Source organism: Hyla sarda, chromosome 6, assembly GCF_029499605.1.
Source record: "Hyla sarda isolate aHylSar1 chromosome 6, aHylSar1.hap1, whole genome shotgun sequence".
In the NCBI taxonomy this organism is placed as follows: Eukaryota; Metazoa; Chordata; class Amphibia; order Anura; family Hylidae; genus Hyla; species Hyla sarda.
The window spans coordinates 45,765,955-45,783,170 of record NC_079194.1 but is presented as its reverse complement, the minus strand read 5'-3'; the positions used below and the strand labels follow the sequence as shown (position 1 = coordinate 45,783,170).

General features: G+C 47.3%; 1 protein-coding gene across 2 annotated transcripts in view; it reads right to left on the bottom strand.

The window, feature by feature from the left end:
• Positions 1-17,216, bottom strand: part of MGST3 (microsomal glutathione S-transferase 3) — a 51,780-nt gene that overhangs the window by 5,647 nt on the left and 28,917 nt on the right. For both annotated transcript variants that reach the window (XM_056523581.1, XM_056523580.1), the window contains exons 3-4: positions 13,514-13,587; positions 10,217-10,274 (exon numbers count right to left, since the gene is read on the bottom strand). In XM_056523581.1, the coding sequence (XP_056379556.1) occupies positions 10,217-10,274; positions 13,514-13,587 (132 nt within the window). The remainder of the gene's footprint in view (positions 1-10,216; positions 10,275-13,513; positions 13,588-17,216) is intronic.

Genomic DNA, 17,216 nt, shown 5'->3' with positions numbered 1-17,216 from the left:
ACGGTACTGAAGGGGTTAATAGGGATATCCAATATCTATGGTGGTGTAAAGATATAGGTTCATTTCTACTATACTCTAATTCTAGAGTAGTTTAATACATGTTATATCTTTTACTACCGCATAAGGAGTTAATGATACAGAACTCCAGTGTCGCCACAAGAGCCCATGCACACTAGGGAATTTTTGCCTACAGAAATTCTAAGCTGAGATTCTGATGCAGCAGCCTCCCATTGTCTTCAATGGGATTCTGCTGGACTGTGCACACTGAAATTTTAAATTCTGGACTCTACCGGAAGAATGAGCATGTTCATTCTTTGTGAATTACCATACAGTACTTCACTGCCGTCAATGGGGACCGTGCATGTTCGCACGGTCCTAGCGCCGATTCATTGCGCCTGTTGCACATGAAATCTCTGCCACTAGGGGTGCTCATTATATAGACGAGTTTAATTGAAATCTCTGTAAACTTAAAAAGGGGTACTCCACTGGAATTTTTTATTTATTTTTTTTTTTAAATCCACCGATGACAGAAAAGTTAAAACAGATATGTAAATTACTTCTATTAAAAAATCTTAATCCTTCCAGTATTTATAGGCTTCTGTTTGCTGCACAGGAAGTTATTTTCTTTTTGAATTTCCTTTCTCTCTGACCCCAGTGCTCTTTGCTGACACTCTTTTTTTATTATAAAAGTACAAAACTTATACAAAAACACAAAACAAGCTTAACCAGCTATAACATAAATAAGAAATACACTGGTCCAAAGAACAAAAACAAAGCCCTGCATAACCGGCCAGCCCAGCTTTACAAAAACCTAAAATATGCCAACCCACCTAACCGAACCACACTCACACGCATACCAAAAATGAACATAAAAATAGCGCTTGGCTTATCAAAATATGAAAATAAAATTTTGCACTACCTGGCTACAACTCAAAACCATCCATACTCGGGAAACACAAAAAAAAAAAAAAAAAAAAAAAAAAAAAAAAAAGCACAACTTGGCTTAGCAAAATATAAACATAAAATTTAGCACTACCTGGCTACAAAAAAAAAAAAAAAAAAAAAAAAAAAAAATTTTATAAAATAAACAACGTAACAACATGATAAAATCAAGTAAACCACGTAACATAATAACTGGTCCGACTGCCATGACTACTGTAATGCTGTAATATAGAAACAAAATGAAAACAATATATAAACAATATACATACAAAATCACATGAACATAAAAATATAGTATTTAACTAAAAAAAAAAAAAAAAAAAAAAAAAATATAGATACACTAAAGAAAACCTACAAAAACAAATAGAAAACCCTACCAAAATCCCTACACTAAAACTGTACCCACTCCCACACCACCCCTCCTGCACATGGGTCAGAGTCCATACCGTTCGTACACAAAGTCCTGTCCCTAACTGACCCATGTCAGGTCCCCAAAAGAAAAGCAAAACACCACCACCCACAAATACACCCTCCCCACCTAGCACTCCTCCCAACCAACTTACACACAAACTTATACACACTAACATATACACACTAAACCAAAGCTACCTTAGGCCCAAGTTTGGTCGCCTGTAAGCCCTTCATACCATATCAACTTAAAACAAAACAAAAAGCTAGCGTGTGCATGCATTAGCCCACCACCAGGAAGAAGGATGGCAGACTTGATACATCAAAATAATTTTAAACTCTTTCCCTAACTCCCCCCTACAATTTTCCCTAATTCTATCCCTCCATTAAAACTGACCATGCTCTCACCCTATCACTGTCCCTATAACACTGCCCCTAACCAAAATAAAGGTACTCTACCTAAAAAGGTCTAGTACCTAGGGCACATCAAAAGAAAAACCTCTCCACAGGAGAGAAGCCCTACTGGTACCAAGACTGCCATACTCCAAAGACCTGATCTTCCCGAGGTCACCGGTGATATTCCTACAGACCTCCACCTCGGAGAGGATTTTCTGTTGGGTCGACACTAAACACCGTGCGTTCCACGTGTAGTACCTAACCACTAAACTAACTAAGAATAAAGTGCCCCGATCTCGGCCACCCAGGTTCCTGAATGCCCCATAAGCCCACTCCGGGTAGGTAAGGCCGGCAAGTTGACTCCAGCCAATGGAAGCGCCCACCCTGTTGTAAACCCCTATATTAAAGGGACAATGAAGCAGGAAGTGGTCCATGCTTTCCAGCGTGTCCCCGCACTCTTCTCGGGGACATCCCCGGTCATCAGAGTTCCTGCACTTCAGGTTGTCCCTTACATATAGCTTCCCCTGAAAGCAGCGCCAGGCCAAGTCCCAAAACTTCTGGGGGATCCTTTTCATGTTTAAAAGGTACAACCCCACCCTCAGATCCCGACCTGGGCAGTCCCTGAGCGCCAGAGGCTTCTGGAAATGGGTCAACAGAACCCGTTTGTCAAGGAACTGCCTTGACTGGGTCCTGATCTCCCACACTCCCAGACCCCACCGACGTATCGCCTTCAGAGTCGGGGTAGCATAAGCCGGAAGATATCCATGGGGCGTGCGGAGGTCCTTCACTCGCCCTCCTCTCTCCCATTCCTGGAAGAAAGGCCGAAACTATTCCCTGCAGGAGAGTACCCACGGAGGAGCCCTCTCTTTCCAGAGGTTTGCGATGTTAGCTTTCAAGAAGGTGTTCGTAAAGAACACCACAGGGTTTACCATAGATAAACCCCCTAGTCTCCTCGTGTGGTACGTAACCTCCCTCCTGACTAGGTTCATCCTGTTCCCCCATAACAGTTGGAAAAACAGGCTGTAGATCCTAGTGTAGTAAGCCTCTGGTAAGATACATACACTGCCCAGATAGATAAACAAAGGGAGCAGGTACGATTTGATCAGGTGTACCCTTTCCCTGAGGGTCATAGACCAACCCTTCCACTGGTCCACCTTCTGAGCGGCATCCTGTAGCTTACCGTCCCAGTTTTTGGTGGGATAATCATCCTGGCCGAATGTGATGCCTAAGACTTTTGCTGATTCTTGGGGCCCTGGAAGGGTGTCCGGGAGATCAAACGTGGGATCCCCCCCTCCCAGCCAGAGACTCTCACACTTATCCCGGTTGATCTTGGACCCGGATGCCTCCGAGTAGCGGTCCACCTCCGACATCACCACATCGACCTCCTCCTGTGAGGAGACGAAAATAGTGACATCGTCAGCGTACGCCACCACTCTCTGGGTGACATCCAGCTCCGCCAGACTCATCCCGACTCCCGCCAACGGCCCACAATCTACCCTCCGGACGAAGGGATCGATTGCGAACACGTATAAAAGCGGGCTCAAAGGACAACCCTGACGGACTCCGGACCCCACCTCAAAAGAGCGGCCAGACCAACCGTTCACCAGCGGGAAACTCTCTGCCCCTGCATACAAGATCTTAAGCCAATTAACAAAAGTACTCGGTAAGCCATATCTCAGGAGGACGGACCAGAGGTACTCGTGGTTCACCCGATCAAACGCCTTGGCCTGATCCAGGGACAGCAAGTACCCCTTCCAGAAACCCGCACTACTCCGCTCCACTGCCTCCCTGACACTAAGGACAGCACTTAAGGTGCTTCGGCCTGGAACAGAGCAGTGCTGAGTCCCCGAAAGGAGCCGGGGTGCAAACTTCACCAGCCGATTAAACAGTATCTTGGCCAGAAGCTTCCTGTCCGTATTGAGAAGAGCTATGGGCCTCCAATTCTCAATCCGGCTAGGATCTTTACCCTTTGACAGAAGAATCAGGGCTGACCTCCTCATTGACTTTGGTAGAGTGCCCGAGGAGAGACACTCATTGAATACCTCAGTCAAGAGGGGAGCTAAAGACTCCTTAAAGGTCCTGTACCACTCGGATGTTAAGCCATCCGGACCTGGCGACTTCTTAGGGGCAAGCCCCTCGATCGCCAGTCTCACTTCCTCTTCCCTGATTTCTTCTGCCAAAACATCAAGAGAGGGGTCTACCCCTGGCTCAGGAATGGTTTCAGCCAGGAAAGCCGACATCCTGTCTCGATCTAGATCCTTCCTTCCCAAGAGGTGCGAGTAGAAGGATCTGACGACCTCCAAGATCCCTGATCTGGACCGATTCAGAGATCCCGTACTATCAATCAGTCCTGAAATGACTTTACTACTCACTGACATCTTACAGTTTCTGTAAGGGTCGGGCGAGCGGTACTTCCCGAAATCCCTCTCAAAAACCAAAGATGCGTGCCTATCGTACTGACACCTCATCAGCAAGGATTTCACTCTGGAGATATCCTCTCGGCTACCTCCAGTCGAGACGAGAAGCTCGAGTTTCCTCCTCAGACCCTGATACAAGCGATACCTGTTCAGGGACCTGAGGCTCGAGAGCTGGCGGAAGAACCCCGCAACCCGCTTCTTGAATATCTCCCACCACTCCAGCTTATTACTACAAAGATCCAGTAAAGGTACCTGACTCTGAAGAAAATCCTCAAAGGACTGTCTTACCTCCGCTTCCTCCAGGAGGGACGAATTCAGCTTCCAATAACCTTTTCCCATCCGGGGGGTCTCTGAAACATTCAGGGAAAACAAAATCATACAGTGATCGGAGAACTCCACCTCAACCACGGACACTGCGGAAGAGACGGCTTCCTCCTTCAAATAAAACCTATCTATTCTAGACCTGCGACTACCTTGATGATAGGTGAAACCCGCGTGGCCCGAGGGGCTCCGGATGTGGGCATCCTCTAGGCGAGCTTCTCTAGTTATGCTAATCAGTGCCACACTATCGCAAGTCAGCGGACCATTGGAGCCTCTCCTATCTTGGGACCTCGTGACATTATTGAAGTCCCCTCCAAAGATCACCTGCCGACTCGTAAAAAGAAAGGGCTTAATCCTCATAAAGAGATCTTTACGGCCCCGCTTAGTTTGCGGGGCGTAGATGTTAATGAGTCGGAGCTCCTGTCCCTTCATGAAGACATCTAAGATCAGGCACCTCCCCATTTCTAATTCAATAACCCGTCGGCATTCAACAGGAGCGGTAAAAAGGACCGCCACCCCACTATACGACTCAGCCGCAAGAGACCAGTGGGAGGGGCCGCGCCTCCACTCTCTCCTGGCTTTTACCAGGGAGGCTAGATCTGACAACCTGGTCTCCTGCAGATACAAAATGTCGGCTTCAACACGGCCGAGAAAATCAAAGGCTGCAAATCTAGCCGTATCCGACTTTACGCTGGCACAATTAATAGATGCCAGCGTCAATGGGGTGAGTGCCGCCATACAGGGTGATTGAATTAGATGGCCTCACCCTTTATTTCTTTTTCCCCTTCTTTTTAGCCCCCTCATCCCCCGAAGACGACGAAAGGGCAGGACCACTCTTACATCTTTTTTTAGACTCCGATTGGTCCATAAGGTCCCCGTGTCCGTCCGGCCCCGGTCTAGCCCTGCCCTCTGAGGAAGGTGCCTCAACAGGACAGGGCCCAGTTCCCCCCAGAGGCTCTTTCTCCCGAGGCACCCCGCCCTCACCTTCCCCCTCCAAGGAGGGGGAGGAGATGGTATCGAGGACGAGGTACCGGTTTGACAGGTCAATCAGAGGGGGGGCAGCCAGGCTTCCGCTTTGGACCTGGCCCGTAGTACCAGGAGCTTCAGAGGGCTCTGACCTCTTCTTTCTCCCTTTCCTTTTGCCCTTTTCTTTCTTTTTGGGCCTCACCCCACTCTCCTCATCCACACTTTCATAGTGGGAGGAATCGGAAGGGTCGGCCATATTGCTTTCCTCTCTGTGAAGTCTCCTGATCTCCTCATCCAGCACATTCTCCACCAGGGCTTCAGCAGTTACAGGGCCAGCTTCAGGAGCAGGGACTGAAGCTACCCCCGCCACCTGGGCACTCTCCAGCTCCCTACTCCTTCTACGATTTTCCTCCCGCCTTAGTTTGGCAGGGCCCTTTTTCCTCCTCACTAGCCCTGTTGCGCCCCCATCCCTGCCCGTACCCTCCCCAGCCGAGGCAACTTCACAGCTCTCCTCAGCTGGAGCGGCCGCTGCATGGGCGAAGGCGCTAGGACAACGGCTGAAAGGGTGTCCGAGGACACCACACAGGTGGCACCGGATCTGCCGACAGGATGCGGCCAGATGACCCACCCCACCACACAAAGCGCAGACCTGCACAGTACAGGCTGCGCTAAAGTGGGTGGGGCTGCCACACCTGTGACAGACCTTAGGCTGCCCCTGGTAGAAGACCTGGATCCTATCACGTCCAAGGAAGGCGGCTGACGGAATGTGGGCAACCGTACTCCCTGAACGCTTGAGTTTGACGGAAAACGTCCAGGCCCCGGACCAGATCCCGTGCTCATCCAAGTTTTTCTTGGGCATGTCCGTCACATCCCCATACCGTCCAAGCCAGGTCATGATATCATAACAAGAAAGTGACTCGTTACGGGTCAAAACGGTCACCTTCTTGACAGCATTCTGACGGGAAATCGCCTTTACGGCGAACTCCCGCCAGCCGGGCTCGTTTTTTGCAACTTCGTAGTTTGACCAGAAGAGTTCGAGACCCTCTGGCCGAACGAAACTGACATCAAACTCACACGAACCGTAGGGGTGGATCAGGGCAAAGATGTCACATGCCCTGAATTCCATCTGGAGGAGGAGCTCAACCACTTTAGCGCGAGGCGGGCACGCATCCTCGCCCCTCCAAATCAGACGGACCACATTCCTACGGTTATTGTCCTGCCCAGTTGTCGGGAGGGACCAGACCACCTCCCCATTCCGCTCTCGGAAAGCCCCCAAACCGTGCCTCTCTATCCAGAAAGACAGGTCGACCTCACCCCTCCCCTCTACCTGGATCGACCTGTCGCCCCAACGCAGAGCCTCCAGGAGGCGCTGTTGCAAGTGGCCTCCAGAGCCGGCCGGAGACGGGGACCCCCCTGAACCCCCGGCAGCGACATTAGCATAACTTCTAGGAGCAGTCACTACCGGGGGGGCAGCCGGACCAGACCCAGACCCATCAGTACAGCCACTCACACCACTACTCCCATCTTTATTCCCATCCATACCAGACTTCCCATTCTTACCACTACTACTCCCACCATCATTCACTCCACTTACACTCCCCACATCCACACCTCTACTACACTCAGCATTCTCACATCCTCCACTCTTTTCCTGCCTAATGGATTCTGGGCTGGCTGGGACCTGTAGTACTGCTGGTCTTATTATGGTTTTCTGTGCTGGGGTCGATGCTGCTGCTGCCGGGGTCGACACTGATGACTCCTCCTCCATGTGCGATGACACGTCCTGAGTCTGGGGCTGCCCCTCAAAGCGCACCCCAGCTCCTCCCACAGCGCCATCGCTTGGTTTGCCTAACCACACAGGCTCTGCAGGGGATATCGGTGCCCGGACACTCCCCCCCCCTCACAGAGGAGTGCCCCGCAGCACCCACAGAACACACAGTACTCGGGGGACCGCCCCCCGAGCACACAGACACTCCGCTCTCCGCCACCGGTGCCCGGACACTCCCCCCCCTCACAGGGGAGTGCCCCGCAGCACCGGTAATGCCCACAGTTCTCGGGGAACTGCCCCCCGAGCACACAGCAGCAAAACTCGCCTCTGGCACTGGGACACGCCCCCCGCCACCCTGGGGCGGCCCTGCAGTGCCAGAGCTGCCCACCATGAGCCCATCCTTCCCCTCCCTACCGGCAGGATGGGTGTGCTTTACAGCTATTGCGTCCGCAGCCTTTTCTGACGCCATGCTGTACCCCCCATGCTGGCTCCGTTCCACCACAGAAACGGAGTCTGGCAGTCTGGGGGGCCCAGCAGCCTGAACCAGCTTTGCAGCTGGCCCTGACTGCTGGAAAGGGACAAACATGTACTTTACTGTCTCCTGAGTCTTCTGCTTCTTACGCTTTACTGCCACATCATCGCACTGGTCATCTCCAAAGGTAAAGTTCTGGAGGTGGGCTGGGGACTCCTGCATAACAATCGCCCTCAGTAATCCCCCAGCCTCACTCTCCAGTTCATCCTCCTCGCTCTCACTTAATGGAAGCGCCACCTGGGCTGGCTCTATGTAGCTGTCCTGGGTGTTATAGGTAGTAGCTACAGGCAAGACATCCATTTCCACCACTTCTGCTCTTTCTCCCACATTCTCCTTCTTCTTTATGCCTTCACCATCCACACTTTCTTCACCGCCACTACTCTCCCCATCATCCACCTCCACCTTACCTGGGGATTTCATGGCGGCAAACCGGTTGTTGTTCTGAAGCTTCTCCTTGAAGAGACCGCTCCCCTCCAAGATCTCTGCTCTCCTCTCCTCCAGTTGCACAATCTCAGCCTTCAGTGCTGAGATCTTTCTTCTTAGCTCTGGTCTGCTCTTTTTGGGCACAGTGTTCACCAGATTCTGAGCCCCTTGCAGATCTTGTCTGGCCAACTTCAGCTCCTTGCCACAGCGATCATATTCAGCAAACCGCGCGGCCATGCGGGAGCAGTAGGTGGCGCTGGACTCCTTGGGCCCTCTCTCTGCCCACAACTCCACACTTCTTCTTCTTGCTTTTCTTTCACCAGTCCTCTGGCTGGCAACCGTTGCCGGGGGTGCAGAGCCTGCATTGCTGCAGACTCTGCCAGATCTTCTCCCCCCGGCCGGAATGGCTGTTGCTGTTTGCTCTCCACCCCCCGCCAGCCTTGAAGAACGGGAGGTGGAGGCCCTGGGCTCCATGCAGGGAGGCTCTCCCCAGGAGCCTGACACACTCCTGGGAAGGCGGATGGATCACCTGCTCTGGTCTGATCTGCTGGAAGTTTGTGGAGCTCAACAAGGGACACACCCGCACGCTGCTCACACTGAACTGTTGTGTTCACAGGATGTGCTCTCTGCTGACACCTCTGTCCATGTCAGGAACTGTTCAGAGCAGGATATGTTTGCTATGGGGATTTGCTCCTGACACGGACAAAGGTGTCAGCAGAGAGCACTGTGGTCAGACAGAAAGGAAAATTCAAAAAGAAAAGAACTTCCTGTGGAGCAAACAGAAGCTTATAAGTACTGGAATGGTTAAGATTTTTTTAATAGACGTCATTTACAAATCTGTTTAACTTTCTGGCACCAGTTGATTAAAAAAAAAAAAAATAAATGTGTTTTCCAATGGAGTACCACTTTAAGTTTACAGAGTTTCCAGTTAAACTCAAATCTATATAATGAGCACCCCTAGTGGCAACAAATATACAGCATTTGTTTCATTTTACCCCTCAGCTATCCTGACTAGAGATGAGCGAACTTACAGTAAATTCGATTCATCACGAACTTCTCGGCTCGGCAGTTGATGACTTTTCCTGCATAAATTAGTTCAGCTTTCAGGAGCTCCCGTGGGCTGGAAAAGGTGGATACAGTCCTAGCAGACTCTTTCCTAGGACTGTATTCAACCTTTTCCAGCCCACGGAAGCACCTGAAAGCGGAACTCATTTATACAGGATAAGTCAGCAACTGCCGAGCCGAGAAGTTCGTGACTAATCAAATTTACTGTAAGTTCGCTCATCTCTAATCCTGACCTCTCTGTATTTGGTAAATACTTAAAAAAAAAAGCTCCTAAGAACTCCAAATTGTGCCATTCCTGTTACTAGTCCTGGAAATGTATGGCCCAAATAACAATGTAAAGGCTGAGTTTCACACCGTGCTGTTTTCCTGAATTTTTTTCCAGCGATTTTGGCAAAAGTCGGTGCCGATTTATAACAACTGCATTAAAATAGAGCCACTGAAGATGTGATTTTGCCAAAACTGTGAGAACAAAAACAACAAAAAATAAATAAATAAAAGAATCACTACCAGGTGAACAAAGCCTAAAATTTGGGGGGGGGGGTTCTCTACACGGTTTAACATTGTCTAATCGGAGAGACTAGTAACTATAGGGATAAACCCTGGACTGGTAACACCCATTCATTTATTTACATATTTCCAGCAGGAATAAAAAAGGGACGGGCACAATGCAGAGTTATTGAGTTATTTCAACAGAATAAATAGTGCAGTGTTTCCCCAACCAGGGTGCCTCCAGCTGTTGCAAAACTACAACTCTCAGCATGCCTGGACATCCAAAGGCTGTCCGGGCATGCTGGGAGTTGTAGTTTTGCAACAGCTGGAGGCACCCTAGTTGGGGAAACAATGTTTTAGTGTATACACCAGGCATACACACCGGACAGGAGGGTAAAAGACAATAAGGTCCTTCCACTTGTATAATTAAACAATACACGAGGCCCGATTCAGCTGCGACCAAGTATAGTAAATCCCATGATGACTTACCGGTTGTGTGAGTCCTCCAGCAGCAAGGAAAAACAGAAAGGGAGCATATGATTCTAGACTGCGAAACAAGGTAGACAGAAGAATTACATCCTGGCATGGTCTTAAGAAATCCATTATATTTATTAGGGGGGGAGGATTTATTAAAGGGAATTGGTCATCAGAAAATCATGTACCGTATTTATGTAAACTTTGCATAAATCAATAGTACAAACTAAATATAAGAAACAGTCAAAATGCTTCTCCCTCTTGTAAAACCTTTTCTTTCTACCTTCCCGCCCCCATCCTGCTCCTCAAATCACCTTCTCTGAAAATCAGCTCAGCTTTGTCCTGTGTCTGCAAGACAAGAAATACAAGTCTATGGAGAGTGAGGGGAGGTAGCTCTGCCCAGCAGCTCTAGGAGAATTGCAAATTAGACATGAAGCCTACAGAGCAGAAATCTACTGATAAATACAATTGCTATAATGACCAGAAATAGTGCTGCTCCTCACGTGGTTACACAGGGCAGCTTATCTAAGATGATACCAAGCTTCTACTAGCTTAAATGGGTGCTCTGGTGGAGAAAAAAAAAAATTCAAATCGATTGGTTCCAGAAAGTTAAACAGATTTGTAAAAAACAAAAATTGGTGCAGCTCACAACCAAAAATCTGAGGATAGTGTAATTAAATACCGGAACCCACCGGCCAAAGAAATATCAAAGTCTATATAATATAATCACTCCTCTAAGATTTCACCTACAAAAGGTGCATAATGATATTCCAAGAATTGCAAAATTATAATAAAATTTACATTTATTTAAAATATCAATGTAAAAAATATATATTTCATTATTTTTCACATTGATATTTTGAATAAATTAAAATTATATTATAATTTTGCAATTCTTGGAATATCATTATGCACCTTTTGTAGGTGAAATCTTAGGAGTGATTATATTATATAGATTTGTAAATTACTTTCAATAAAAAAAAATCTTAATTCTTCCAGTACTTAGCTGCTGTATGCTCCAGAGGAAGTTGGGTAGTTCTTTTCTGTCTGACCACAGTGCTCTCTGCTGACACCTCTGTCCATGTCAGGAACTGTCCAGAGTAGGAGCAAATCCACATAGCAAACCTCTCCTGCTCTGGACAGTTCCTGATACAGACAGAGGTGACAACAGAGAGCAATGTGGTTAGACTTAACTACACAACTTCAGGAATACCCCTTTAAAAGGAGTACTCCACTGGAAAACTAACTTTCTGGCACCAGTTGATTTAAAAATAAACAGATTTGTAAATTACTTCTATTTAAAAAAAAAAAAAATTCTTTATGCTTCCAGTATTTCTCAGCTGCTGTATGATCCAAAGGAAGTTATTTTCTTTTTGAATTGCCTTTCCTTCTGACCACCGTGCTCTCTGCCGACACCTCTGTCCATGTCAGGAACTGTCCAGAGAGAACACTGTGGTGAGAAAGAAAATTCAAAAAGAAAAGAACTTCCTGTAGAGCATACAGCAGCTGATAAGTACTGGAAGGATTAAGATTTTTAAATAGAAGTAATTAACAAGATAAGATCTTTAACTTTCTGGCCCCAGTTGATTTAGGAAAAAAAAATAAAAATTATGGTTTTCCAGTGGAGTGCCCCTTTAATGCTTTATACCTTGTACTGTTGTCTGCGGTGCTGAAAACTCTCTGGTTTACAGTGCTAAAAACTAAGCTGAGGCTTCCTGTTTTGTCTTAGTTTAGGCTAGACTCACATCAGTGTTTGAGTTCCATTTGAATTAACTCAAAAACACTATGCAGTCAGTTTTTTTGGCTGAACAAAAACCGTAGCATGCACTATTTTTTTGTCCAGCCAAAAAAATTTAAAAATAAACGACTACAGACGGACAGTAAAAATTAAGGCTGCATTCACATCACAACTGCGGCATATGGCAGGCAGAGATTTTGAAAACTGTCTGCTGCCCTATCCCTGCCGCACCCCATTCATTTCAATGAGCCTGACAGACAGCTAGTGACTCTGGTCGGCTTAATTTTGGACCGAATCGGTTTTTGTTGCTGGACTAGAACAGCAGCAGACAACTATTTAGTCTGGCAACAAAACTGGATACGGACAAAATAATAAAAAAATAAATTAATAAATGAGCCAACTGGAGTCACTTAAAGGGGTAGTCCGCTGCTCAGCGTTTGGCACAAACTGTTCCGAACGCTGGAGCCGGCAGCTTGTGACGTCATAGCCCCACCCCCTCATGACAACACACCCCGCCCCCTCAATGCAAGTCTATGCATTGAGAGGGCGTGGTGTGGCATGAGGGGGCGGGGCTATGACATCATGAGCTCCCAGTTCCAGGGTTCGGAACAGTTTGTTCCAAATGCTGAGCAGCGGACTACCCCTTTTACTCCATCTGGCTTATTTAAATGAATGGGGTGCAGGCCGGGTCTGGCACCGGTACTCCGGTGAAAACCTTTTTTCTTTTAAATCAACTGGCTCCGGAAAGTTAAACAGATTTGTAAATGACTTCTATTAAAAAATCTTAATCCTTCCTGTACTTATTAGCTGCTGAATACTACAGAGGAAATTCTTTTCTTTTTGGAATTCTCTCTGATGACATCACGAGCACAGTGCTCTCTGCTGACGTTATTATAATAATAATAAGTCTTTATTTATTGTTGTCCTTAGTGGGATTTGAACCCAAGGCCCCAGCACTGCAAGGCAGCAGTGCTAACCACTAAGCCACCATGCTGCCCTTAGCCTACATCTGCTATGCACTGTTGCTAAAATGGAGAGATGTCAGCAGAGAGCACTGTGCTCGTGATGTCATCAGTGTTCCAAAAAGAAAGGAATTTCCTCTGTAGCATTCAGCAGCTAATAAGTACTGGAAGGATTAAGATTTTTTAATAGAAGTAATTTACAAATATGTTTAACTTTCTGCCACCAGTTGATTTAAAAGAAAAAAAAGGTGTTCACCAGAGTACCCCTTTAATAAGCCCTTAAACAGGTCCTGTCTGTTTCCTATGTCCATGGGACTTGCTGTAAAGCAGATTTCTAAATGTTAGTAAAAACAGCCCAAGTAAGATAGCAGCCCCTAGAATAGTGTACTAAAAAGGATATTAAAAAGATCTAGTTTTGTGCCATATATAAGAAGCAAACACACTGAACGGGACACGATATGTTGTCAAACAATTTTTGCCCAATTCAGAAACAACAAATACATCCATGAAAAATGTCATACACAAATGTATAAGGCTGGGACTACAGATAGCCTTCAGACAATCCCAACAAACCCATTGGGATTAGGTATAAAATAAAGTGAAGTTACTTACGTATTTTGGTGAGCCCGCTGGATGCAGTTGAAAATTTTTCCATTTTCGGGATCATCACTATATAGTTTGGGATACTAAAGAGAGGAAACATTATATACATGAGCCGCACAAAAATAGGACAGAGATCTCCAGATTTCAGTATATTATGGTATTACGCGCTCCTTCAGCATTAACCCCTTAAGGACGCAGGACGTAAATGTACGTCCTGGTGAGGTGGTACTTAACGCACCAGGACGTACATTTAAGTCCTGTGCATAACCACGGGCATCGGAGCGATGCCCGTGTCATGCGCGGCTGATACCGGCTGTTGATCGCAGCCAGGGACCCGCCGGCAATGGCCGACGCCCGCGATCTCGCGGGCGTCCGCCATTAACCCCTCAGGTGCCGGGATCAATACAGATCCCGGTATCTGCGGCAGTGCGTGATTTGAATGAATGATCGGATCGCCCGCAGCGCTGCTGCGGGGATCCGATCATTCATAAAGCCGCACGGAGGTCCCCTCTCCTTCCTCCGTGCGGCTCCCGGCGTATCCTGCTCTGGTCTGTGATCGAGCAGACCAGAGCAGAAGATGACCGAAAACACTGATCTGTTCTATGTCCTATACATAGAACAGATCAGTATTAGCAATCATGGTATTGCTATGAATAGTCCCCTATGGGGACTATTCAAGTGTAAAAAAAAAAAAATGTAAAAAAATGTAAAAGTAAAAAAAAAAGTGAAAAATCCCCTCCCCCAATAAAAAGTAAAACGTCCGTTTTTTCCTATATTACCCCCAAAAAGCGTAACTTTTTTTTTTATAGACATATTTGGTATCGCCGCGTGCGTAAATGTCCGAACTATTAAAATAAAATGTTAATGATCCCGTACGGTGAACGGCGTGAACGGAAAAAAAAAAAAAAAAAAAAAAGCCCAAAATTCCTACTTTTTTATTACAAAAAAAAAATTATAAAAAAAATGTATTAAAAGTTTTTTATATGCAAATATGGTATTAAAAAAAAGTACAGATCATGGCGCAAAAAATGAGCCCCCATACCACCGCTTATACGGAAAAATAAAAAAGTTAGAGGTCATCAAAATAAAGGGATTATAAACGTACTAATTTGGTTAAAAAGTTTGTGATTTTATTTAAGCGCAACAATAATATAAAAGTATGTAATAATGGGTATCATTTTAATCGTATTGACCCTCAGAATAAAGAACACGCGTCATTTTTACCGTAAAGTGTACGGCGTGAAAAATAAACCTTCCAAAATTAGCAAAATTGCGTTTTTTGTTTTAATTTCCCCACAAAGATAGTGTTTTTTGGTTGCGCCATACATTTTATGATATAATGAGTGATGTCATTACAAAGGACAACTGGTCGCGCAAAAAACAAGCCCTCATACTAGTCTGTGGATGAAAATATAAAAGAGTTATGATTTTTAGAAGGCGAGGAGGAAAAAATGAAAACGTAAAAATTAAATTGTCCTTAAGGCCAAAATGGGCTGAGGGGTTAAAGGGGTACTCCACTGGCCAGCGTTCGGAAGTAAATGTTTTGAATGCTGTTTTTACGCTGCCGGGGTTGGCATTGCTCCTCATGACATCACGGCCACACCCCTTCAATGCAAGTCTATGGGAGGGTGCGTGACGGCCGTCAAACCTCCATCTCCCCCTTGGGATCAGATACTGTATAGGGATTAGGTGTTAAAATGCAGGAATACCTTTAAGGCAATAAAAAAAAAATACCAATTTTAAAGAATAGGGGTCGGACCCCCTGCGATCCTCTGTAAGGCGCTCCTTGTGCAGAAGAGTGGGGTTGATGCGCCCCTTCCAAGCATTCTCTAAGGGAGCTCTGGAGACAGCTGAGTACAGCAACAGAGATGCATGGAGGGGGAGTGTCAACCCTGCTCTCTGCACAAGGGGGGCCTCACAGGAGATCACTGAGGGTCCCAGCAGTCTCAAAGGGGTACTCTGCCCCTAGACATCTTATCCCCTATCGAAAGGATAGGGGATAAGATGTCAGATCGCGGGGGTCCCGCCGGTGGGGACCCCCGGGATCTCGGCTGCAGCACCCACCTGTTGCGGCTTCCGGCAGCGCTGGAGGCTCTCATCCTAACGCCTCACGACCACGGTGACGGGAGATCGTGATGTCACGGGGGTACTCCGCTGCTCAGCGTTTGGAACAAACTGTTCCAAACGCTGAAGCTAGAAGCTTATGACATCAGAGCCCCGCCCCTCATTACATCATGCCCCGCCCCCTCAATGAAAGTCTATGGGAGGGGGCGTGACGGCTGTCACGCCCCCTCCCATAGACTTGCATTGAGGGGCAGGGCGTGACATCACAATCTCCCGTCACCGTGGTCGGGAGCAGAAGCCTCCAGCGTCTCAGGAAGCCGCAACAGGTGGGTGCTGCAGCAGAGATCCCGGAGGTCCCCACCGGCGGGGATAAGATGTCTAGAGGTGGAGTAACCCTTTAAGTACTCACCGATACCAATTACCGATACTTGTTTTCAATGTCATGTGACAGGGTTTTCTTTTTCCTTAAGGGTAGGTTCACACGGGCAGATCCACAGCATATTTTACACTGCGGATCCCCGCTGAAGGACCGCTACGTGGTGCCTTTAGATGTGACTGCTCATGGCGGCAATACACCACTACAAGCAGACATGGCAATGTGCGAGTCGCAGAACGCATGCGCAGTATAATTGCACGTTGCGGCCGCTCTAGGCCTAGCTTTTTGGAGCAGGGGGAGCGGCCGTGATGTGTGTGAGTACACCGCGCATGCGTGGCGACTTGCACATCACTTCAGTGTGTCTGCCCGTAGCGGCGTATTGCCGATCCGAGCAGGCACATCTAAAGGCAGTATGTAGCGGTCCTTCAGCAGCGGATCCGCAGCATAAAATAGGCTGTGGATCCGCCCGTGTGAACGTACCCTTAATGGGAAAAACGGGGGTACGAAAGGGTTAATTCACATTTATTATATTTAACTTTTTCTTAACTTTTTTAGTCCCCATAGGGGACTATTACATGCAATCTGTAGATTGCATACATTGATGCATGCTATTTCATAGGATAACCGTGATCAGTGTTATTGGCGCTCCTTTACTAACGGCTGGCAGCAGCAAAAGGAGTGACTATAGACGCAAGGAGCAGGGTAAGGGACCTCCAGCCATCCTCACAGTTGATTGGAACACCACGGTGATCCCGATCGGCATACCTGAGCTAACCGACAGTACATCTCAGGACTTTTAGATGCCGTGATCAACTTTGATGGCGGTGTCTAAAGGGTTAATTTGGGTCCCGGCTGTGATGTGCGCTCAGCAGCTGAGCAAGCTGCATAGCTCGGGAGCAGAGAGTGCAGGCGGCTTACTGCATCTCCGTGTTACCTGCCGACAGGACTCCCATGCAAATACCAGTATCGGGACATCCCTAATAGGGGATAACTGTTAAAACACTTGAGTACCCCCTTTAAAAACATTCTCAATCCACATTATAGGGCAGTGGTCTCCAAAATGTGGACCTCCAGCTGTTGCAAAGATGCAACATCCAGTACGCTTGGACAGCCAACGGCAGTCCTGTTGTGCTGAGGGTTGTAGTTCTGCAAACACCTGGTGGTTCACAATTTGGAGCCCACTATGATAAGGGATAAGTCCCTGATCGTTGGTGGTCTGACCTTTGGGATCTCCAGAACGGGGCCCATCTCTCCAAAATACATGGAGCGCGT